This window comes from Lonchura striata, chromosome 8 (genome assembly GCF_046129695.1).
Source record: "Lonchura striata isolate bLonStr1 chromosome 8, bLonStr1.mat, whole genome shotgun sequence".
In the NCBI taxonomy this organism is placed as follows: domain Eukaryota; kingdom Metazoa; phylum Chordata; class Aves; order Passeriformes; family Estrildidae; genus Lonchura; species Lonchura striata.
The window spans coordinates 6,619,328-6,643,745 of NC_134610.1; the positions used below are offsets into that span (position 1 = coordinate 6,619,328).

Genomic DNA, 24,418 nt, shown 5'->3' on the forward strand with positions numbered 1-24,418 from the left:
CACCACTACTTGCAGTTTTCTGTCTTGCCTCAGAGATGGCTCCCCAGCATTTTGCTGTTTGCTTTCCAATTTAAAAAGGGGGAGGAAAATTATTTTTCTGTGTTAACTGTCTCTTTTGTCCATTGGCATTACTGATTTGATTTCTTAAAGACCAAAGTAAAATTGCTTGTTCCCATCTGTATATAAAGATTTTGAACATCAGCTGGCATTTGTCCTTGCTTCATCAGCATCATCAACAGTCCTGAAAGGACCCCTGGAAGTTCTCCTGCTTCTTAGAATTTCAAGACAAATTAGTGTCTCTCCTGGTCAAAACTGTTACACTGCCACTACTGTACAGATTGGATTTTCACCCCCCTTTTCCTTTATTTCATGTAAAGTAAAGCAATTTAAACTGCAACAAAATGTTTGTCTGCTGTATTTTAAATTTCAGCACGACCCTGCTTGCTTCCTTGTGATACCAGAACATCAGAGGAACTTCACAAGACAGTCATGTTTTCTGGAAAATAGTTTATTGAGTGCTTAGGGAATTAAAAACTACAAGGTTTTGCTTGCAGTTGCAGAAGCAAGAAAAAAGTTAAACATAAATTAGTTATCTGATTTGCTACTTATAGTGCTTCTGAAACCCTCATTTTAATCAGTTATTGTCTACCATGACCTTTATATGAATATATCTGGCCCTTAAATTTATGTAGCAGAACATGTATAGATTAAAAAGTGCCTTTCTATGGCATAGGGCAATATTTATGAAAGCTGATGGAGATTTTCAGTCTTTTTACTAGGTTTCACCTACCCCAACTTGATTTTTCTGACATAGGTGACTTTATTCCATAATCCACCAGGAATAAGAATTAAGTAATTTAGTCAGTGTAAAATAAGCCCCACTTGTCCAGAAGCTTTAGTTGATTTAGATGAAATAAGGAAAAAAAAAAAAAAAGGAAAAAAACCAGCCAAATAGTAACTGCAGTTACTCAAAACTACATTTGTTGTGTAGAATTTCCATTCCAAGTATTGTTCTCATCTTCTCCATCATCTTGAGTCCTCAGTCTATATATTTTGCCTTCTTTTTTGAAGTCTTCCCCCCGCTTTTCCACTACTCGTTTCCTGACTGCTTGCCTAGGGCACAAATAACAGTGAGGTTTGACAGTTTGCTCAGTAATAATTACACAAGAGAAGCAGCAGATGCAATAAACACAAATCATCCATCCTTCTCTTATCCTCAATAATAGTTTTCTTCAGCCTTTTGTTTCCTTGGGAAGCAATACCCAGGTGAAAATTTGTCACTTAGCGGTCAGACAGAGTGGCAGACTCTCATTTTCCCTGTCATTGAAGCAATATGTGGCTTCTTCACCAGAAACAGCTGAGCAGCTCTCCTGGTACATGGGAGATCTCATTCTCTAAGCAATACAAAACCTGTCAAAACCAGACTTCAGCTGCTTCTGTTTCTTGGACAACCATTCCATAACAATCTGATTATCTCATTTTTAACATTTTTATCTTCCAAACAGTATCAGCTGAAGTGAAGCTCACCTTTGTAGTTACAGCTGAATTCCCTATTCATAAATGACTGCAAGACTTTTCCTATTGTGTAATTGGACATTCCTTTCCCCACTACAAGATTAAAGCAATTGCAGCAAGAAGCTTGGGAAACAGCTGCCTTAAACACTTTGCCTTACCTGCTTTGCTCGATGCTGCCCGAGGCTGAGGGAGCTGAGTGGTCTTGCTGATGAGCTGATCTCACAGAGGGCTGAGAGGGGGGCGGGCTCGTAAACAGGAAGTTGCTAATGAATCTCCAAACCGCTAAGAGAGGGTAAAGGATTGTGCCCAAGAACTTCCACAGATCACTGCCTGAAGCCTGAACAACAGAAGTCGCAGGTCTTCCCGCCTGTCATGAACAAACAAGCAAAGCTGTCAGGAATTAAAGTGTGCTCTTGTAGACAGAGTATTTCACACATCCTTTCTAAGCAGCTCGGCAGACAGAAAGGAACAACCTTGGTTACACCTTAGACGAGTATCTATGTCACCATTTATCTGCTTCAGAGAAACTTCTCCAAATCAGTCCTGACTAACTAGAGTAATTTTGCAATCTGTTTAGACAAAGAAAATCGCCAAATTCAAACCAAATACTATAATGGCTGTCTTAAAGCAAATACCCAGCTGCTGTACTGCTGTTTGAAAAACCAAACACACCAAAACCCAACACCTACCGGCAGCAACACTACTGAAGCACTGGGTGCTAACTCGAGTTCAAGTAACTTCTTTCCATAATCTTCTTTGGTAAACTCCCTCCTGGGAAACATTGTCGCCAGTGAAAAATTGCCGTAAGTGTTACCAACCGTCTGTGAAACACATAAAGAAAACATTTTATTAATAACTGCTCAAACACCTGCATATTTGCCGGCTGAGTATACATTAACAAGAGTTTTGTAGCAAACTATCAATTGTCCTCAGAGTAGGATATAAAATATCGTTCATTTTTCTCTATATCTTACTAATGACACACTGCAGCAAGTTGGTGGCACTAGAGAAGGCTGCTACCAAAACTCCTTTCAAATACCCAATAAGGAAAGGAGTTGATGACAACACCACCATCATCAATAACTACTTGATGCTCACCGGATCGTAATCAGCACATAGCTGAGAAATAAAATGCCCACACTACCTGTGCAGCAAACTGCCTGGCTTCTTCTAGCCGTGCTTCAGATGGGAACTGGTTTGTGAAAGAAGATCCATCGGGGAGGCGGAACTGAATCCTGGCTATTGCACTGTGGGAGAGGCATTGGGGTCAGTCAGGACATGAACACTTACAGACAAAAGCTCCTGGGCCTTTAGCTTGGTAGTACTGAAATGTGGCAGAGAGGGACAGTCATCCTGCCCAGGGCGGTGTAGATGGGTGGTAAGATTGAATTCATAGTGGAAAATCACCTGCTGATCTCTCACAATGCATCTCTTCCATAATCCATATAAGGTCCCCATAGGTTCAGATAATTCTTAAACCAGCAGTGCCGGGCAAAGCAGGAGACAGCTCTGGCCTGGGCAGCTGATGGCCCCAACCCAGCCTTGCTGAATCCAAGCCATCCACACACAGCCCCTGGATCTGCTCCCCAGCAGTGCTGACATTATCCAGTCATTCTGTCCAAGCATAATCTTTGGCATTCTCACCTTATCTAGTACCCTACCAAACTCCATTATACTGGTATTTAAATCAAAGCTCAGACACAAAAACGCTCTTATCTAACTCAAATAACACACCAGTAAAGGTGGTTAGTGTTTCATGATCATGAATGTCAAAAGGATGAAAGCTCTCAAAGAGCATCATGTTCATGTAAACAGCTACCTTTAATGTCACTATTTAAACAACTCAACATGAGATGTGGTCAAGAGATGAGATGTATTAACTCTTAAAAAAGTTTCTTTACCTCTCTCCCCCAAAATACACACTTGTGTCTCTCCTGCAACTCACCTTCGCTCTCTTTGAGCTGCCTCTTTTCTGGCCTCTATTTCAGCCTGCTTAGCCTGAAGAGCTGCAGCTTTTGCAGCTTCTGCTTCTTCCTTCGATTTTGCAAAGCGAGCTGCCCTCTCGGCACGATCCTATGGAAGGATCAAAGGGAAAGCTTAATTGTTAACATAACTTCTGCTTAGGGTTCAATAAAACAGACAGCTATGATCTATACTCATGAACCAACTGCACAGATACAAACAAACCATATGGAGAAAAGATAGTGGAACTGAAAAAAATTATTTAGTGCCAAACTGCACAATCTCATGTCATTAGCCAAGATGACACTTCTCACTGAGTCACTTCCCACAACCAGTTGTTAATAGATGATCTTCCCATGCAAGCTCAACACTCCAGGGAAGATAAAAGCAAAAACCTTACAAGTTACACGACTGCAATTCTGAGTGTTCTATACCAAAACCTAATAATGAGGAAGAATTTCAGTTGTTATCAACTGTTTACATCCATATATGCACACACACATATATGCTAACTTGGAAAATAATCCTCACCATTTTGAGAGCAGTGTTCTTGTGTATGTTCTACAGTTAAATACGCCCTGTGCTTGTATTTTAGTACCATACCTAAATTGCAATTAATTTTACATTTATGGGATAATTCTCCACTAGGCTCAAACAATATGACAGAAATGTTTGTTCAGATAGAAAAGAATTGTGAAGATGAAAGCCGAAGTTTCCTTTTATACACAGGAAATGCTACATAAACCCCAAACACAAAAATCATTACTATACAAGGCTACAGGACTCCAAATGGAAAAACGAACAAGCTTTCAAAGCCTCAGCAAATGAGAAAATGTATCATTTTAGTACACTGAGAGACAAGCAGCAAACTCTCTTCCAAAATGCAAAATTTACCATTGCAATCTGTTGCCTTATGCGCTCTCTAGCAGCTCTCTCTTCTGCCTTTTCTCTGCTTCTTTCCTCCAACATACGTTTGGTCAATTCTTCTTCCTGTCGTCTTTTGTATTCCAACATTTCTTTACCAGTTTTCCTTCTTTCAATTTCTTTCTTAATTTCTTTCTGAATAGAGAGATATAAAAATTGGACCACAAAATTGCCTTGGGCAAGAGAAAAGACTGCAGTATGTTTATGTAAGAAGGAATTAAACATTTATTCAAATAAGGGTTAAAAAACAAACCTGCAACTCCAAGGGTTTTTACATTTTTGTGTTACCTGTTCTTCTTCTTTCCTTTTCTCTTCTCGTCTCTCTTCAAGCTTTTTTGTTAACCTAAATTTAAGAACAGAGTGAAAAGTCTTATCATTGCAGTATTTTCAAATGTTAATGAAGCATTTGCAAAGCCAGAACACATGAAAATGAGCTGTAGCAGCAGTGATTCATTCCTATGCTGGTGCACCATCCAGGCAAAGGGCAGTGGTGATTTCACCACCTCCCTTCTCACTTTAGAGTTGTTCTAACATATTCCTTTTGTCCTTTTTCCACTCATTAAATGAAGAATCCTATATATTCTTACTGTTGAACCAACTTATGAAGATATACAATAAGCAAATACTATTTATGATCTGTGGTAACAGAAGCACTAAATCCCAATCTCTTTTTAGCCATTTAAGCCATCTGGTTTCTTCTGCACATCACCTCCTAAAATGGATCACAAGTAATATATAGCCCTGACATAGATGCATATGCATCTGTCTCAGCTATCCAGAAAAATGCCTCAGAATAAAGACTGACTTAAAAGAACAAAGTGAATTTCTCAATACAGATTGATAATAAAATCCCAACATATTTGAAGTCTGGGGAAAGGGCAGGCATGACCCAATATGAAAAGTCACGTAATCAGAAAAATGTAGGGTAACTGTTCAAAAGAAAGTGGTAATTACCACAGAGCTTGGCCTATTTGTCCCTCTTGCAAAAAATGCTGTAGATAAATGATGCATTAATTATAAAGCAACATTGATAAGTATTAAAACACTAACGGCATTGTCTTGTCAGTGGTAAGTAAAAAATATACCTCTTGTCCAATAACTTTGGAAGAAAACTAAAATAAGCATGAAAAAAGATTAATGTATATTTTAGCATTATAAATATTCCTATTATCTAAATATGTGTTATGGTTTTAGACAGGCTATTTCAAGTATCAATCTTACGAAAAACAAGTTTATAAACAATATCCTGTATTTAAAAACAATGAATAATGAATTAATAATGTTTTAAGCCAGGTGTTTCTGATCACCATACTTCAAAAAACTGAACTCAAGACATTACTGTTCCCTGATGAAAACACGAGTCTCAGAATAGGATTCCACTGACTTTTTCAATATCCCTAAACTATGAACAGTCACCAACGAGAAGAAATAAGATGACAATTCTATACAAGACTCAAATTGGCATTTTATTACACCAGTTTCCAGTGCTTTGAGTTCAATGTTTCAATTAATTCAAGAATCTGCAGCAAACATATCACCTCTACTGTCAAAGGTGAACACTTACAGTTTCCAGATTACCTCTTTCTTTCAAAGTACACGAGGAATTATATTAATTAAAAACCTGGTTTGGTATCAGCCCTAGTATTGTCAGAGACATGTAATAGAAAGTAAGACCACATAAATATTTGCCAGATGACAACAGATGAAGGACCAAAATCCTGTAATTAAATGTGTTTGTTAAAAAACCCCAAACGAACCCAAAATCCAACAAAACTGCCTCCTGAGAAACAAATACAACACATTAAGAAGTCTGCAAAAATAGACTTGCCTTTCTACTTTGAGTGTAAGATCGTTCACAGGCTGAGCATCATTTGCTTGCTCATCTGCAGAATTAGTTGCTTCCTGGCTTGCTTGACCTGAATTTGCTTCATCTTCAAGGGATTTACAGGAAAGCAATGCATAAGAAAAAAAGAAAAGGTGTGTTTCTCATCATAACAATTATTAAGCTCATTGCTACCCACAATTTGCAGCAATTGGGATATCTCAAGGAGATACGGTTCTGCTATTTAGACTCCCCCCTCAACAATTTGTTTTCAAGTTACAAAGCCAAAAAAATGCTTTAATTGAATCCTTTTTCAGGAAAGCATACACAATTTTATTGAGTTATAAACCATAGATTCCTCCCTTATTAAAACTAAGCAGCATGACAAGTTATCCTTCCCTCTAGACTAGCACAAGGCATTCTGGGATATCCCAAGTTTTCCCTCAAGTGAGTCTGCTCAGTATATGGCCTTTTATATACCATCATGTAAGAACTTAAGAAAAAACATTTCCAAAGCAAATGAGGTGGAATTTGAGGTGGCAAGAACACTAACCATTACCAGCAGACGAGGCTGTTGTCTCAGAGTCACAAACCCCTGCTCCAGATTCTGCACTTTCTGGAGCACCATCAGACTGAGAGGAGGGGCAGGGAGCACAGGCCTGACTGCCGTTTTCCAAAGGCCGCCCTTTCCCTGTGTGCATCTAAGAAATTGGGAAAAGAGAGAATAGAGCCTATGAAAGTTCAAATATTTTTCACAGGTTAAAAGGTCAAGACTGAATTATTATTGAAGAATCAGCCCTATTGAAAATACAAAACTAGAACTACCACGTATTGTTGAGTATGGAACAATCCTGTATTTCATATTTTTTTCTAATTTTAGTCTTGCACTTGAAGTCACAGTGACAAAGCAATCTACACTTGTGTATAACTTTATAAATACACATTACAGAACAATATTAAACAACCACGTTATAAGCTGAAGAGTAATCCCCTTAAAAGGTGAGTTGTCACATTTTGTCATTCCAGTTCAAAGTTCTTGACACATTACTTCAGTACTGTGGGTTTACACAGGTGATCTAAACCAAACAAAAAATAATGCAGCACACGTGCACAGTGCTTCCAACATGTGTACTGAACTCAAGGTTGCAGATTTTATTGCTGAAGGACAGAACTAGTAACTCACTGGTTCTACTTCCACCAGTAACATCCCAAAGGCACAAGCTAAGGGCCAGAGCCATCACTGTCCTGAGCATGACCAGCTCCATCTGGAAGATCCAGCCTGTCAGCATTACCTGTTTGACTTTATGGATCCTGGTAACAAGCTCTTCCACAGAAACGCTGCCAGCAATAACCTCCAAAGGGATTCCATTGTCTCCTATAAAAAAACTGGATGGGACGCACACCACAGGATCTGCACAGCGACAGTTAAGGGTGGTGGATGACAGGAGGTGACACAGAGTAACTTTCCAGGGCAAAGCAGACCTTCCTACAGGAGCTTCTAGCCCAATGCTCTCATCTCCAACTGCTCACCAGCAGCCAGGGCCAAGGGAGGAAGAAAGATGCTGGCAAACATTTCATGCAACTGGTAAACTTTTCTTCTTTTCTTTTTACTGGTTTAGGCTAAAGTATTTTTCTCCCAACTTTTCAGGGAACTGATTATGCATTGACTTGAGAATATTTTGTTTTAGTGTCAGACAACATCTAAAGTAGACAGTAGTGAAATCTCCAGAGCATGAAGGAAATCCAGGTTAAGGTACAGAATTAATGAACCATAAGCAGTGACCTCCTTGAGGCAGGCAGGGGTTTACCTGACTTCACACCTGTGTATGTGACAGAACCCACAAGCCACTGCTTGTTCCTCCTCCTCTGCACCTCTGAGTCCCAGCTCATAATTTAAAGCATTTTTTGTTTGTTTTCTAATGTTGATTAGTAGGACCAACAGGTTATTTAGACTACATAAAGCTTTAGATGATTTTATATTTACAGAATTACACAGGATTAACATAAAAAACCCAATTTGCTCACTTTCTCTAATAACTGACAGCTAGTTGCATACACAGATGGTAACTATTAACTACAGTTTATTGCAAAGTTTTGCAGCAAAATAAGTATTTTCAATAGCATTGCTTGTAAGTATTTGTCTTAAGAAGGGTATTAACTTGTAAAAAGCAATTATCTGTAATCATAATGTAGCATCTAAACAGATCTCAAAGGATACAAATTTGAGAAAACTGCAGGCATGCTTCACTGTTTAAAAGAAAAGATTCATTTATGAGTAGCAATCATTTTGCAGCAACTTCAGTCTTTCATCATAAAAATAACTGTCCTACAAAACTATTTAAATACTTGAGAGAACACTAAAAGCAAATTTGCATTGCATCTTATCATTAACATTCTGCAAAAGTGTTGACATGGTGACAATCCTTGGTTATCACAGTTGACTACATAAAAATTAGGAAAGCAGTGCTAAGGCAAGTCAGGAAAAAGAAATCTAGTCTATTGAGCACAAATAATGTAGTAAATCTAATAAAATGTCTATAGAGCATTTCAAAATAATACCATTTGGGGAAATGTCAGTGCACTTTGTATACATGGAGTGGAACACAAACTTAACAAAAATAGCTGAGTAATTTACCCAGGAGCTTAAATGTTTCTCATTCTATCTGTTACAATGGAGGCAAACATTTTCTCTGGGGCTTTACAGATTTTTATCTTTCTAAATTCATGAAAGGTTTTTAATTCATTATGTAACTTCGCAAACCAAGAACTGCCTCTAGCACTTGCATCTTTCATTACATCATTTTTAATAGCATTTTTGTGTCTATTCCAGTTGAGAAAAAAGCAACCTCAAGCATTCTATTACTAGTACTGGAATACAGTCTGAAATACCCAATGAGTATGTGCAGAACACAATAAATTTTGACATTTTCTCAGGCTTTAGGGACTCCAGGAGTACTGAATTCGCTTCTGCTCTGGAACCCTCCAAATCAGGGTGAGGACTTCAAAAGCCTCTTACTTTCATCATCGTCAGTGAAAGACTGTATAAGAGACAGAATTAGAATAGGACCAAACCTTTTGGTGTCAATTTTAATAGCAACAAAACCATCTGATGCAGCTTCAGTCACCTTCTCGTCTTCCCACCTTGCAGCCATCTCAGTAGATTGTTCATCTTCACCTGCAGCACACAGCACACACATGAGTTAAATCCACCACAAATTGCTGTTTCTGCCCTGATTCTAGCCTTGCTTCAATCCCTTGGAATCACCTTTGTAAAATACTCTGTGAATTATTTTCAAGTCAGTTTATAATTTTTTTTTTATGATCTGGAGGCAATTCACTCCAGCTGCTCCCCTTTGATATGTCAAAACTATGTTCTGCTTGCTCCTCATTATAAATTTAATTACATATTAGTACATCAGCTGCTAGTAGGTACACCTATGTTCTCCACTCCCTGTAAATACATAATTCAGCAGGTAAGGTTTCACAGTTTGACAGTGTAAAAAAAAAAATCCCCAAACCAAGAAACATTTATTTGCAGATTATTTATAACTTAGTTTTGTATTCCACTTCCTGACATGAACAGCAACAGTAGGAGGGGAGGAAAAGATGTGAGGAACACAGAACAAGAATAACAAATGCAGAGGAGCTACTTGGATAAGAGAAACTGAAAAGGTGTTCAAGGGCCAAAGATTCACAGGTGTTATTTTAATCAGATGAAATGTATCAATCATACATTTACATCCTAAAACACCAGTTTAGTGAGGGTGTGGGTTATAGATTCTGATGAATATTAACTATTTTTCAACAAGTACACTGGCCTGCAACCATTTCTTTATCTTCAATCTGTATTACTTCCTAGCAACTTGGAATGGATTGCAGTCTTGATGAAGAATCTGAGTCACAAGTATAGAAGTATAGTAGTCCATTATTCAGTGACAACAACAAACCACTTGTTTGTTTCATCCCAGCTGCCATTCCAAGCAATATTTTTGACTTGTTAAAGATCAGGAGTTACATGTGGAATCTCCCAGTGAAGTGCTGCTATCTGGTCACAAGGCCTCTCACAGAGGCACATATCAAAAATACAATTTTGGAAAAGTGGTTTCAACCACGTGTCTCAATTTTTCCCTGGAATTACTGGAGCAAGTAAGAAAGTATCTACCTCTATTATTATTCTTCTGCATAAGCAAGCAAATATTTAGGCTATTTTACGTGGGAACCTTTCCTCTTGTTAAGTGCAGTGCTTCCAAGTGTGGTCAATGCAGCTGTTGTGCCCAGAGCAGCTCGGTCTCCTCTCCTGTTTCCAAATGCTCACAGGCAGGCAGCTGCTTCACCACACACTGTTTCAAAAGGACATCTGCTCATCTGATTAGGCTACTAAAAATATCCAAATACTTGCCTAATGCTAACTTTTCCACACAGCCAACTGCTGGAGGAAAAAGAATGCTGAAAGACACAAACAGAGCAGAGGCTGCTCACACTACAATCTGAGAGATGACTGAATGAAAATGCTGATAGCTCACATTTTATAAAGCTCTGTGCCATGATGTACTGATTAATATTGTGACTACCCACTGAACAATCGCTTATTCTCATACATCTTTTTGTTTTGATAACCCTTTCTCATTTAGGGGTTAGGGTTCATTTATTACAGTTTGTAATAGTAATATTCTGAAATCAAAACTGCCAGGTCACAGGAAAAACATCAGAAGTCAAGAGGTCAAGTGCAACAGAACTTGACATAATTCATAATTCTGCTAAATATAGAGCCAGCATAACAGCCTCATAATTCTAGATCCCAAAACTCTCAGATTTCTTGTTTCTCAAGCAAAAACATCACTCTATTGCACTTAGTGGAATAATCTGTTAACCACTCACTCATCTCTTAAATCTGATCAGGAAAATCTACATAGAGAAAACACAGATAATTTCTCAAGTCATTCACATACTGGACAAGACTTTTTCTGCAATAATTTACTTCCTGTATGAGGAACTTACTCAAAACTATCACAGGTTGTCAGAAGACTTTAATTCCCCTCAGCATGCAGTCCTCAAGGAAGTGTTTCCCTTTCAGAAGAAGAGATAAGCCCAACTTACTTTTCCATGTCCAGTATTTCACAGCTACTCACTAAGAGAGGATTGCCATTCTGGAAATGCCAGGAAGGCAGCACATTAAACCATTCACCTCCTCCTCCTCTGTGTCATTTCACTTATTTAACTTGCAAAGTGCCTTGATATATCTTGGCTACAAATGATTAACAAACAGCTCATGTTTGCACATCACCATTTTGTACAAAAATTATTAAAATAATAAAGTTATGAACAAAAGGAGGAGGGTTTCTACTAACATGATTAAAAAGAAACAAACATTTTAATTTAAAGCCTTTTATTGTCACACACATAGCCTTTCATTTTTTCACTCAAAAGCACTTTTTGTGAGTGGCCTGGTATTTTCCTGATCAGAATATGTCTTAACTTTTTGAAAGATATAAAATAATCTGCAACACTGACATCAAAACAGAAGAGGTTTTGTATCAAATGAACTATTAACTTTATATTAGTGACTCAAAGGATCAATTAACTCTGTAGGCTACAAAATCATCTGCAGAACAGCTACCAACAAGATATGTTCAAAGAATCATAACATATCCTGGGTTGGGAGGGACCCACAGAGATGATCAAGTCCAACTCCTGGCCCTGCACAGGACACCCCAAGAATCCTCCCATGTACTTTTTGAGAGAGCGTTTTCCAAATTCTCCCTGACATCTTCCCTGAGGAGGCTGTTTCACTGCCCAACACCCTCTGGGGACAGCAGCCTTTCCTGATACCCAGCCCTCACCTCCCTTGACACAACTCCACACCATTCCCTGGGGCTCCTGTGTTGCAGACCTGTTTCACTGTCAGGACTCCTCTCCCTGTGCAGCAGCACAGGGAAACTGCTGCTGGCAATTATTTGATGCCACAAAGTAACTCGTGTGTTCCCCAAACACAACCCCCTTACCTGGTGTGTCCAGAGGCCTCTAATATCTCATCTTAATATTTCAAACCAGTTTCCTTAGGCAGACCTGCTTCACCTCAAGCTCTCTGGGGAAAATGGAGCAATCCCTTTTATTGCAACCTTCCATGAGTTCAATGGGATCTTTAATACCTTTACACCACTCTGTCACCAGAATGTGCCATGAGGGCTTTAAACACTGAGCTCAAAAATGCTGGGATTATGGCTGCAAGCAAAAACACTTTAGGAGAAAACTGCTCGAACAATGTACACTTACAATCACAAATGCCACCTAATTTTTAAGATAAATAACCACATTATTCCTTGCTTGACTAGAAAATATTCTGGCAGCAGAAAGAATAATCCACTTCTTCATTTTCTAGAGGAAACGTAAGTGAAGTGCAGAGGAAAGGGAGAGAGGGACAGGCAGATGGTGGCAGAAACCACAAACAGATGGACATATCTGTTCAATTAGAATTTCCTAATTTTTGTCAACTGTACCTAATAGCTATCCTCCACAATGGCCGCCCCAATACAATAGCTAACTTACATTCTCAATTTCTCTCATTATTTTTTCCCATAGATATTAATGGATGAAGTGTACAGAACCAAACACTGCTGAAAGGCTGTTCTCCAGGTGCTTTCAAATGCCTGTCTCCAGTGGGAAGTGTGCAGTGTAAAGGCTCAAAGTTACCATCACTGTGCAGTCTGAAACGTGTTTCTACCCAAACAACAAACCCAATCTCTGCTAACACAAAACCAGACTATTCTTCCAGCACTCCACATCCTTCAAAAACAGCTGCTTCCACACACAGTGAGAAAGTTCTTGGGCTCCCCAGCTCCCTTTCCCAGCACAGGTAACAGAACAGTTTCACGATCAGCTCTGTGACAGGTCAGCTGCCCTGATCCCACGGTGCCCAGGGTGGACCAGATGGCAGCAGAACTCTCCAACTCTTCCCTTTCAGAGATCTGCCCGGCTGAAGTCATGCTCCGCCTTTTCCAGGGCTCATAAAACAAAACAAATCCTCACAGCAGACACAATGACAAAACTAGGTTACATCCCTGCAACCATAAATTTATCTCCCCTGTATATCTATATATTCCTACACTCACCTAGTCAACATCAGAATCTAATGGGCTCCATTTTGTGCAGAACTTTTGTTTCATAAAAAGTGCTGGACATAAGTTACAACATGCATTTCTCCCTGATACATGTATCAAGTTGAAACGACTCAGAGGCCCACCAAAGTCTCTCTGTCACTGCCGTCCTCAGCTGGGCAGGGGAGAGAATGTAATTGAAGGCTCATGGGAAGAGATAAGGACATAGGGAGATCACTCACCTGTGATCTTTGCAGGCAAAATAGATTTGACTTGGGGAAAAATTCATTTAACTTATTACTAATCAAAAATCAGAGCAGGATCATGGGAAATAAAAACATATCTCCTTCCCACCCTTCCTGCAGTCAGTTCCTCACACCTTGTCTCTGCTGCTTCTTCCTCCTCAGGGGTTGGACTCCTCATACTCTTCCAGCCTGGGGTCCCTCCCAAATTGTGCAATGTGACTCTTTCCCAAGGGCTGAGGTTCTTCATGAACTCCTCCACCTTGTCCCTTACTCCAACAACAACACAGCCCAGTCTGTGGTCTGACAAGACCCTGATTTTTATCAGTACAGAAAATGTTGTTCTCCAGGTACATGGAGAGTTCTGTCAGCAAAGGAATTTAACTGCACTTTTCTGTTCACACCCCCTTTGGGAGTGAACTTTTTGAAGCCACGTGAGTCCCACAGTTCAACAGTTCTTATGGGAACAACACTAATTCACACATTCAACGCTGTTGTTTCATGAGGCACCTGAAAGACTACAAGCCACAAGCACGCAAGGCAACAGTAAAATCTTAAGAAAAACCACACAGAGATATGCAAAAGCTCAAAAATAAGTTAACGAGCTTGTCTGATCACAGAATATCACAGTTTCAATCGTGTTGGAAAAGCCCTCTGAGACCATCGAGTCCAACCTCTGGCCAAACACCACCTTGTCAAGCAGACCATGGCACCGAGTGCCATGCCAGTCCTTCCCTGAACACTGCCAGGGACTCACCGCCTCCCGGACAGCCCGTTCCAACGCTCTGGGAACAAATCCTCCCAGGATCCGACCTAAACCTCCCCTGCCGCAGCTCAGCACTGTCTCCCTCTTTCTTTCATAGAGAAAGGCAGCGTACACGAGACGATGTGAATTCCTACAGGTTCCAAACACAGCGTTATGAAACACGCACTGTCGGTACGAGGAAAAACAGAACACACCAGGCAGCCCGGAGAGCTGCACCGGCGAGAACGCAGCGCACAGGAGCGGAACGGAGGGAGGGAAGGCGGCACATCGGCCGGGCGGCGGCCGGACACCGACACCGCGGGCTGGAGCTGACACAGCACAAATCCCGCTCGGCGGGCGGGACACCGCCGGCAGGGCGCTGCTGGGCCCTGCCCGGGGCGCAGCGGGCGGCCCCGGGACGTACCGTACCTGCCACGAACACGACGAAGACGGAGCTGCGCTCCTTGGCGGCGGCGATGGCGGCGGGCACGGAGCCGCCGAACCACATCGCGCCACCGCCGGCACCCGCCGCCCTCCGCGACCGCGCACCGCGCCTGCGCCGCCGCCGCGCCAACCGCCCCCCGCGCGCCTGCGCGCGCGGCCCGCCGCCGCCGCCCCCCGATTGGCCACCGCGCGCGGCACGCGCCCCGCCCCGGCGGCGCGCGGGGGGCGGTGCCCGGTCCCGCCCCCCTCAGCCCGGCGCCATCTTGGCGCTGGGGCAAAGGTGCCGCGGCTTTCGGCGGGCGGGGGTCGCCTCTGGTGCTATCCCCTGCGAAACGGGCTCGGGGCGGCAGGACAGGCGAGAGGAGCTGCCCTCTTTAGCCTAGGGAGGGGAAGGCCGAGCGGGGATCTCGTTTATGCACGTCGTGTGAGGAGCGGCTGAGGGCGCATCTCAGCCTGGCGAAAAGGAGGCTCGGGGGACCTTAACGCTTCTACTACAGGAGGGTGGAGCCTGGTGTGAGTCAGGCTCTTCCCTCGGAGCCAGCGACACAACGATAGGGTATAGCCTTAAGGTGCTCCAGGGCAGCTTTAGGTTGGATATCAGGGAAAATCTCTTCTCAGAGAGGATGCCTCGACATTGGAACAGGCTGCCCAGGGAGGTGGTGCAGTCACGGTTCCTCTCGGTCTTTGAAGAAAAACTGGACGTGGCACTGAGTGCCATGGTCTGGTTGACGTGGTGTTTGGTCAGTTTGAACTCTATGATCTCAGAGGTCTTTTCTAAACCAGTGTACTTCTGTAATGCAGAATAAATGCCTCAGATAGAATATAAGCATCTCAAAGTCAGGTACCAAGAGGACGGTGCCAGAATCTTTTCAGTTGTGCCCTGTGACAGGATGAGGAGCAGTGGGCATAGACTAAAGTACAAGGAACTTCACCTCAGCACGAGGAAGAGCTTTGCACTGGGGGTGGGACAGGGAGGGTGTGGGGTCACCCACCCTGAAAATGTTCCAAACCCACCTGGACGCGTTCCTGTGTTGCTGCTCCAGGTGGCCCTGCCGAGGCAGGGGTTTGGACAAAGTGATGTCTAGAACTCCCTTCCAACCCTGACATTCCATGATTCTGTGAGGCAGCTGCCAGAAAAGGGGGAACCTCCTGCAGCCGGGGCTGGAGGACCGACGGCCGCAGCCCACCCTGGGGGAGACAAGGGCATGACTGGGGGGAAAAGCGATGGAGGAACATATGTTTGTTCTTATGTTTTGTTCTTGTGTTAAATAGAACAGAAATAGAGTATGGTGTGCAGAGTTCCTCTACGAGAAGCAGGAGGTTAAGCCAGGACATCCTCCGTGCTCTCAGGCTTTGTGAGGGACTGGCAGCCAGAAATGCAGGACTCCTTAGTAGACATTTCACAGCAACGAGGACAGGACAGTTGATGTCAAGTGCTCTGATGATAACATTTTGGACAGAACACTTCACCTGAGCTTTTCTAAAACACCATTAGGACTGTGACTGTGTGTACTGGTAACTTGCTGAGGTAGGTACTCAAATATTGAAAGGCCAAAAAACACAGTGTCTCAGTCTGGAAATACTTTCCTGTTGTACCTTGTGTAACTGGGTAATTAAAAAAAAAATCCTATACACTTACAGTGAAAAGGAAGCAAATCAGTGTTGACAACAGTGCACAAAATCTGCTTTACCTCTCCCAAGATGCATGTGGAAATTGTGTCACAGTAATCCTCACTGGGTAAGCTTTGCTTGTGTGTCATGCCTCTTCAAGTTTCTTAAAGAAATATCTTTCTTAAAGAAATACCATCAGAACATGTTTCTGAGATGGATTTTTAAGAAATCAGATACTTTTGTATTTTCCTAAAGCTACAAAACAGATTTAAGGGCAATGCCCAAGTTGGATAGTATCAAACTAAATTTGTTTTTGGAGATTAACAAAGAGACATCTCTGTTACACAACTGCATGTAGAGGAGGAGGTTAGGTTGTAAGGTGTATCTTGAATTCTCTAATACATTTGGATATGTTGCACTAATTCTTTTGGCATTTCCAGTAACTGTAGTGTGCATTTTACTGTATCTGATTTGGAACCCTAAGTTGGAAGCCAAATTTCATGAGAAAGGTGAGTGAAATGTTTAACACTGTATGTTTTGAAAATTGTTTTGCAAATACGATTTTCAAACTTTTTGATACCACTTGAAACAAGGAAGAAAAAGAAGGGCTTACGGTTGACTGGACATGTAATTTTTGTGACAGTGTACAATCTCTTACATCCTCAGGAATTATTTATATTACATTCTCAAATAACTGCAATTTTAGAAGTGGCATTCTCCCAGCTGTAGGGTCACTGACTTGTTGGATATGCCTTTGCTGTTCATTGAGAGCCTTTAGCACAGGTGTGTCTGGAAACAACAGTGGTCTGCAGTTTGTAGGCCTAGAAAAAGACAGGATAACTAGCTAGTAAATGGAAAATTTTATTGAGAAAAAGTAGTTTGACAGCTGGAGCATTACCTGGGATTCAGTTCTTTGAAGGGGGATGTCTTGTGTTTTCAGTTATTGGCATAGGAAACAATGCAAGGCAGTAATTTGCATTCTAAAAGAATAATTTTTTCTCCCCAAAACCAGAACACATCCATCTGGATTAAAATGGAAAGTATCTTTATTAGAGAATTCCTGTTTTAAAATGCACTGTTGCTTCACCCAAAATCAGCAGTTAATTAACAAATCAAAGGTATCAATTTAAGCCAAGTAAAAAATCAGCAAATTTGAGCAACTGGAGTTAAGGCCTGGTGTATTTCCCAGATTGTATAAATCAGTGTGGAGACTATCAGAGCACACTTAATAATGATGTTTCTTACTAATTACATTGGAAAACCAAAGAAAGGTGAAGCTAATTAACCCTACAACTAGGGCAAAAATTAGGGTATGAGAAAAAAGCAGAATGCCAATGTCTCCCTCTCAAGTTCAAACTGAGGCCACTGTAATTGAAGTATGATGTGCAATACTGCTTGTAAATATTCTTTGGTTTTGGGAGATCAAGTGTTACAGATCCCCTGGTGTTGAAGTCAGTCCATCCCCAGCTAGTGTCGAGCATGCCTTCCACCTCTGCTCACCTGGGTCTGAAACATTCCACTGCTGTCAGCACCGTGGCTCATCATCAATCCCCAGGTAATTCACATGCCCAGTTAACTGGGACACAGGAGCTGAATTAAGAATAAATCTCACTGTTAAGCATTATCCACAGCAACACAGTTTATTTTTATAACTTATTCCAGTTTTAAAAGCATACAACTGCCAGCGACACACAAGTTGTCCTCTACAGCTCTTTGGTTTACAGCACCAAGCTCATCTGACATTCCAGTTTCTTTTCCCAAGTGCAGGCACAGTCCATTCAGCTGCAAGCATCCCATATAATGACTCTGCATGAGCTTTACCAGTGAGACTGGAGAAGGAAAAAATAGCAGCAAACACTGAAGTGTTTGTGTCCTGGACCAAATTTTAATGCTTAATCACGTCTTCAGCAAATTCTGCTTTCAACCCGACAAACTTTGACAGACACTGTGAAACATCAAGGAGTTGCAAGTGGGATAAAACATAACCTTGCAGTGAGGGCTGCTGAACTGAGTCAGGGCCAAACCCCAGCCCTACAAGTCTAAAGACACAAGGCAGATGCTGAAGTAAGAGGAGGCTCATATACATTGTGGTTAAGAACATAATTGCACACATTTTCAAGTAATCCAAGAGGCAGCTTAATTTACACTGAAGGTTTTGATGTGAATGGTGACTTTGGTCTTCTTAGATTCTAGAATACGGTAACTTACAGGGACTTAATTTTCAGATTGTTCTGAAAATCAGGCCCTTTTAAGGGAGCTGGTCTACACCCAAGAAATGACGTGTCCAAAATGAAGTCACATTAACATTGTGCACTTTAATTTTATACTTACTGACATCAATAGCCAAAATACCCAAAATGTTTTAAATGTGAATAGGAGTAGGACATTGAGAAGAGGCAGTGCATCAACCTTCATGAAAACCAAGCTGTAGAAACATGGAAGGGATTGAAATAATTCTTTCATAGTTAGAAATATATAAAAAAAATCCAGCTAGAGTAATTTTTCATGACCTGTAACTTAAAAGTGTTTTGGTCAGTTTTCTCCAAAGCTTTATCTAAACATTTTTTGCTTCAGGGATGAATACTTGAAGCCTGCATCAATTTTATGTGGAAAAAATATATAATGGAGCTAAACAGTATTTATAGAAAGTTGTAATTTTGACTCCCTTTCAGGCATCCAAGCTAGTACAAGGTTAACTCATAACAAGAAGTCAGGTGTGAAGATTTAAGGCACAAATGAGTGTCATAGGATGAGAATACAACTACTCATTCCACCTGGAGAAGGAACTGGCTTGCAAGAAGATAGGAAATAGGAAAATGTTCTCCCTGTGAAAGGCGTGTTGTGTACCCAGGTACTTTACTGGATTCATTGAGCTGCACAGTTCTGGTGCTTTGATAGAACCCCATCTGCAAACAGCTGCCCTGTACCACCCAATCTTCAAACATCACCTGTCCTGCAAAAGGGTTAGGGGTGGTTACAGCTGGAGACACCCCAGCACTACAGCCTGCGACACCAAAGCACAGTTTCTGTCTTTGTAGACATTCTGCTCCTTTCCATGTCAGTTTTCTAAGTGTATGTGAGTGAACGAAAAGCATTTCCTATTAGAACAGGTGACATGTGCTCAGGGAGGAATGTCAGGGGAGATGCAAGATGCTTGTTTCCAACCAACCCTGTCTTACCAAAATACAGCAGGCACAGCCTGGTAGGCACATGTGGGCTGTGAGGATTTTTTAGGGTATGCTGGAATGATCCACCCAATTCCAGCATCATGCCCATGCAGTTTGGACAGTCCTCAAAGTATGGGGCTTAAAATTTTATTCTTAAGTTTTAATTATTTTTTTGGCTAACAGCAGAAATGATATGAAGTGTTCACAGTTCAGGGAGAAATTTTACAATATAAGTGCAGTAATTAAAATTAAAATCAAGAAATACTAGCTTTTGGTGGAGTAGGCAATGGCCGCATTTGTTCAGCTTTTCTGCTTATTCTTCCAGTGCTTTTCCTTAGTTCTAAAAGTTAATACATGCTCTCAAGTAAAACAAAACATATATTGCTGCATTGGAAGTCCCCACTTAATTCCTTTTGCCACTAATTGCTTAAAAATAGCTTTAATGGTAAATAAGAGGCAGCTCAAATGCACTGGAGTATTAAAAGATTTGATGAGAACATGAGAATGTATTTTACATGCATATATTTACATGCACAAAGTGCTTTTATTTGCTTTCTAGACCGTGATCGAAATCTGTGGAACAAATGCAATTCCAGGGGTTTTGCAGATAGTGCCTGGGTTTATGTGGTTTATGGAACCAAAAGGGGCAGAAAGGTATAACCTGTCTTGGTTATATGAGTTTGCATCCTGTTTGTTTACTAGAGAAAGCATGAAATAGCACAAACCCAGGAATAAACACAACTGTGAAGTGGAAATACTTTAATACTCTGCCCACTGTAGACATCAGAACCTCTGGCAGTGCCAGAGTCCTGTGAATTGTACCTGTGTGGCTCTTATCGACACATCCAGATAAAATAACGTAACCGTCCCTGTTTACTACACGGAGTAAAATATACTCAGAAAAGATGGCAGGCCTAACTGGAAAGGGTCCGTTTCTGCATTAGAATACAACTGGCTTCTTACATGTTTTAATTTTTCTTCTAGGGCAACTTGCATTCAAGTTTACAACTTCTTTGATAAAAATGAAATCTCTTCTGTACCTTGTTCCCAACTGTGTATCCCTCCCTTTCTGTTGTTTGGGCTGCATTCTCCATGCTTACCTCACATTGCCTTTTCTCCTCCTTTTATTATGAGGAGAGTTTATGAAATGCAGCAAGCCATGCAACATCCTTTGGAAAGGGTTTGATTTGATGCAAATTTAGTGCTGGGGTCATTTGGAATAGATGGAAGCTCTCAGCTACTGCCTACCCTTCTACATCTAAAGAATCTTCTCGTGGAATGAGTTAATGATGGGAGGCAGCTGCCTTGCTGGGCTGAGACACCTGTCCCTACAGCCCTTTAATCTCTTAGCTACTTGTACAGGATTAAACCATAATCCTAAACTAGCATGGCAGTCAGCAGGAGGCCGTGACAGAACGCAGGCAGTAGTCATGTTGTCTGAGCTGTTCAGAGGGGGTCATTGATAAACTGGGGCTTTTACCAGCTTTGGGTTTGGGTGCAGTAAACTGCAGCAGTCCAGCTCAAGGAGCAGCAAGAAATGCATCGTCAGTCAAGCCAAGCACCATCCTTTGAGAAAGCAGACTGGAGTGAGTAGATTTGCCTTTTATCTGGGGACTGGAAGGTGAACATTCTCCCTTTTGTTTTAGGGGAGCATCTAAGCTGACCTTTAGTAAATACTGTTGCTGCAGCATTTCACAGAATCCAGTACCATAAAAGACACTAATTAGGCTACATTATTCCCAGACAGGTCAGTTTTCTAAGTTTTCCTCCAAGTACTTCATCACTGTTTGGGTGTTCAGGGATAGAATAATTTGTATAAACAATGAAAATTAATGCTGATTTAGGCACCTTAATTCTTCACCTTTACCCCCTGTAAAATGTTTTTAAACACAAAGTTTACCTTGAGTTTCCTCCTTCAGAAGTCACAAATGCAAAAAATTATAGCCTTATGAAGTGACCAGGTAGTTGCTTGTCTACACACCAAATCAGTTCCTGAGCTAAAAATGAAAAATCAGGAGCAGCCCCTTACAGCATCTGATAAATGTTTCTCTATAAAAGTGAAGGGCTGGATAACATGAATGCCAGAGGAAACAGCAGGTGGTTTTTTAAGAGGTTCCAATATTTGTGGGTTCAAGTTCTTTTCTCACATTTGAAAGGATTCCAGCCGTTAATATCAGCTTATCCAGGTTTCAGAAGTCTTCTAGAAGCTTAAACAAGTGCACTGAAAAGTTTGTGTTTGTAAACATTTATTCTTTTGAACTGAAAAAGGCTTGCATCAGCACACATTGTACAGACTTGCAAATTACACAAGTTGAAAAAGGTTTTGTTTCATTTATGTGCAATGAATCTTTAATGTCCAGTGAGCATCTGCAAATGATGAAAACTTAAACTATTAAAAAGGTTTCCAGCACTTACCAAACACAATTATCTTAGCGTGAAAAGGAAGAGAAAGAGACCCATACTGGTGGAAACACAATTAAAGTGCAAACATTTTGTCACTTGTATGAAGATACATAAAGTGTCTTCATGTTTTTGTTAAAAAGAAATATTAAAATGTGATTCAGTGAACATTCTCTTTGTAACCTATTCATAATCCCCTTCTAGTAATTATTTAACTTGCTGGATCAGAAGTAAATTCTTCAAGGATACAAACTTGTAATTTCTTTTGACATTGTTTGACTATATTGAAAAAGACAAGGACCTAAGGAGTTAGTTACTAAAAATTATATTCTTTTTTTCTTAAAGAAAAGCAGAAAAAGAAAAAGGGAAAAAAGGAAAAAAAAGAGGGGAAAAAAGAAAGAAAAAAAGAAAAAACACACAAGGGGCAAAGAACAGGTTAACTTGAAGATCTTGGGTAGTTTGCTAGAAAATGAATGTAATTCCTTGAGAATGGTTCTCTTTTCCCCTCCACCAATCCTCAGGTTCCTGCCTTGGAATGGACTGCTGTGTGCTGGCTGTGAAAAGGGATTATAAAATACAAATCTGCATATGGATTTTTATGAACATCTGCTGTACAATAGAACTTTGGATCTGATACAAGATTTCAAAAATATAAAACAAAACTACTATAAAAGTAGGGGGCATTTCAGCAGCATTCCTTACAGAAAGCTGCCTGTCTCAAAGATTATTCCTTGCTATTGTCTGGGAGTAACTCTGTAAATTGTTTTCTTCATCTTGCTGGATTCACTGGGTTATTTATTCTTCAATGGCAAACGTCATGTGACAAAACATCCCAGGAGTCTCTATGAAGAGAACAGAAACCCCGTGACATCAAACCAATCGAGGAGGGAGGGCATGGAAGTTGTACGGGCCGAGTGTCCAGCGGTGTGAGTGCTACTGAGAGCTGGCCCTCTCCAGGACGTGGAGGTCGTAGTGCTTCCTGCTGGTTCTCAGGCGGAACTTGCCGCTCTGCCTCTTGAGCGCGCTCTGCGCGGCCGCCATGCTGGGGAAGGTGGCCAGAACCGTGTAGGTGGACGCCAAGTCCCCGGCCCGCGAGGGCTCCGGGCCCCCACCGCCGTCCCCGCAGAGCCGCCGCTGCTGCGCCTGCAGGCACTGGGAATCCCTCAGCCACCGGATCTTGGCACCCACTTTCAACAGTTCTCCAAAGAGTTTCTCTGCTTCCACGCGAGTTATGCCTTCCGGCAGCTCAGTAATTTCTAGAACTTTCCCCACAACTGAAAGAAGAAAAACAATGAATCTAAGTCGGTTATTGCATTAATGATACAACATCCTAAATAGAAAATGACTTATTTCATACTTGTATCTCCAGTTGGCTGATACCAAATCCACAGGATTTGCCTCCTTGATACTCGAGAGCCTTTGATCTAACATTTAGTGCTGCTTACAAATACAATTTGCTTACTTGTACAAGTGTGCAAATAAAAGCTGGGAATACAAAGAGGGTCCTCAGAACAAAGAGGGGAAATAATAAAATCATCAATAACTCATTTTGCAGCAGGATTCAGAACTCACTATAGCATCTCACTGGCCTTGTCTGGTAATGCTTCACACTTCACCATGGCAAAAAACTAGTCTGTCTTACCTCAAAAAAATCCTTTCCATTAAATTGTTAGAAAAGCTGATTTTTCTGGAACTTTCTGTGAATAGTTGACAGCAGGTAGCAAAAATTCTCAGTAAAGGTATTAAGATAGATGCCATCAGATTTTATTTTATTTTCATCATAAAAGATGACATCTTTACCAATTCCAACAAGCTAATCTGTAGATCTCCTAGTATGTCTTCCACATCCATGTGCTTAAATATACTAGAATGGGAAAAACTAAAAAAAAACCCCAACAAACCAAAGAGCACAAACCAATTTGTGGTTTATGTCTGATTTCACTTGTTAGGCCAGTAAAAGGAAGCAGGGTATATTTAATATTTAATGTAACAATATCATAGAACTTCGGCCCAGTAAACTGACACACTTGCTCTTTCTTTTAGTACTCTCCAATCCTAAACTTCTCTGGTCTTTTCTCCAGCCTTCCAAACTCCACTTTTCCCATTTAACTTCCCTCTTCCCCTCTCTCCATGTCTTCCTCTCCTTCCTTATGTTTGCCATGTCCATTTCTGTCCAATTTCTTTGCTCTGGCCCTTCTCACCTGTGCTTTTCTTGCACATTCCCAGCCCATCACCATAATTCATTTTTCTGGAGGACTGTGTCAGTCAGCAATTCTATACCTGGTTCTCCTGCACCAAGATCTGCTGAAGCAGCCTTCTTTGCTGGTTTCTTTCCCCTGTTTCCATGTCTGTTTCCAGGCTGACACTGGAAAGATTGACATAAAGGGAGGACTTCAATGACAATCCACCAGTACCTTAAAATTTCTAGTCAGCTCAGTGAAAAGCAGTGCAGAGCAATGGCTGGAAAATAACCTGCACTACCATGGGACAGA

The 24,418-nt window shown here is 41.2% G+C and overlaps 2 protein-coding genes across 10 annotated transcripts in view; both read right to left on the bottom strand.

The window, feature by feature from the left end:
- Positions 1-492: 492 nt before the first annotated feature.
- UBXN4 (UBX domain protein 4) lies at positions 493-14,864 on the bottom strand. Its single transcript, XM_021548743.2, has 13 exons — positions 14,734-14,864; positions 9,296-9,398; positions 8,442-8,470; positions 7,516-7,634; positions 6,777-6,924; positions 6,230-6,332; positions 4,690-4,744; positions 4,372-4,536; positions 3,461-3,588; positions 2,660-2,762; positions 2,205-2,336; positions 1,674-1,882; positions 493-1,113 (listed from the first exon to the last, which is right to left on the bottom strand). The coding sequence occupies exons 1-13, from the start codon at positions 14,810-14,812 to the stop codon at positions 975-977; spliced, it is 1,512 nt and encodes a 503-aa protein (XP_021404418.2). The 5' UTR covers positions 14,813-14,864; the 3' UTR covers positions 493-974.
- Positions 14,865-21,755: 6,891 nt separating this feature from the next.
- Positions 21,756-24,418, bottom strand: part of R3HDM1 (R3H domain containing 1) — a 50,118-nt gene continuing 47,455 nt past the window's right edge. For all 9 annotated transcript variants that reach the window (XM_021548665.2, XM_021548659.2, XM_021548657.3 and 6 more), the window contains 2 exons: positions 24,207-24,291; positions 21,756-23,200 (listed from right to left, as the gene is read on the bottom strand). In XM_021548665.2, the coding sequence (XP_021404340.2) occupies positions 22,860-23,200; positions 24,207-24,291 (426 nt within the window). In that variant the 3' untranslated portion in view covers positions 21,756-22,859. The remainder of the gene's footprint in view (positions 23,201-24,206; positions 24,292-24,418) is intronic.

Bases quoted from the DNA above. Each gene is read 5' to 3' on its own strand.
- UBXN4 (XM_021548743.2), bottom strand. From the start codon at position 14,812: ATGTGGTTCGGCGGCTCCGTGCCCGCCGCCATCGCCGCCGCCAAGGAG. The intron at 4,745-6,229 runs GCAAGTCTATTT...TCTTAAATTTAG, and splicing joins CTTACACTCAAAGTAGAAAG to GTTAACAAAAAAGCTTGAAG. The intron at 2,337-2,659 runs GTAGTGTGGGCA...TGTGTTTCACAG, and splicing joins CCAGGCAGTTTGCTGCACAG to ACGGTTGGTAACACTTACGG.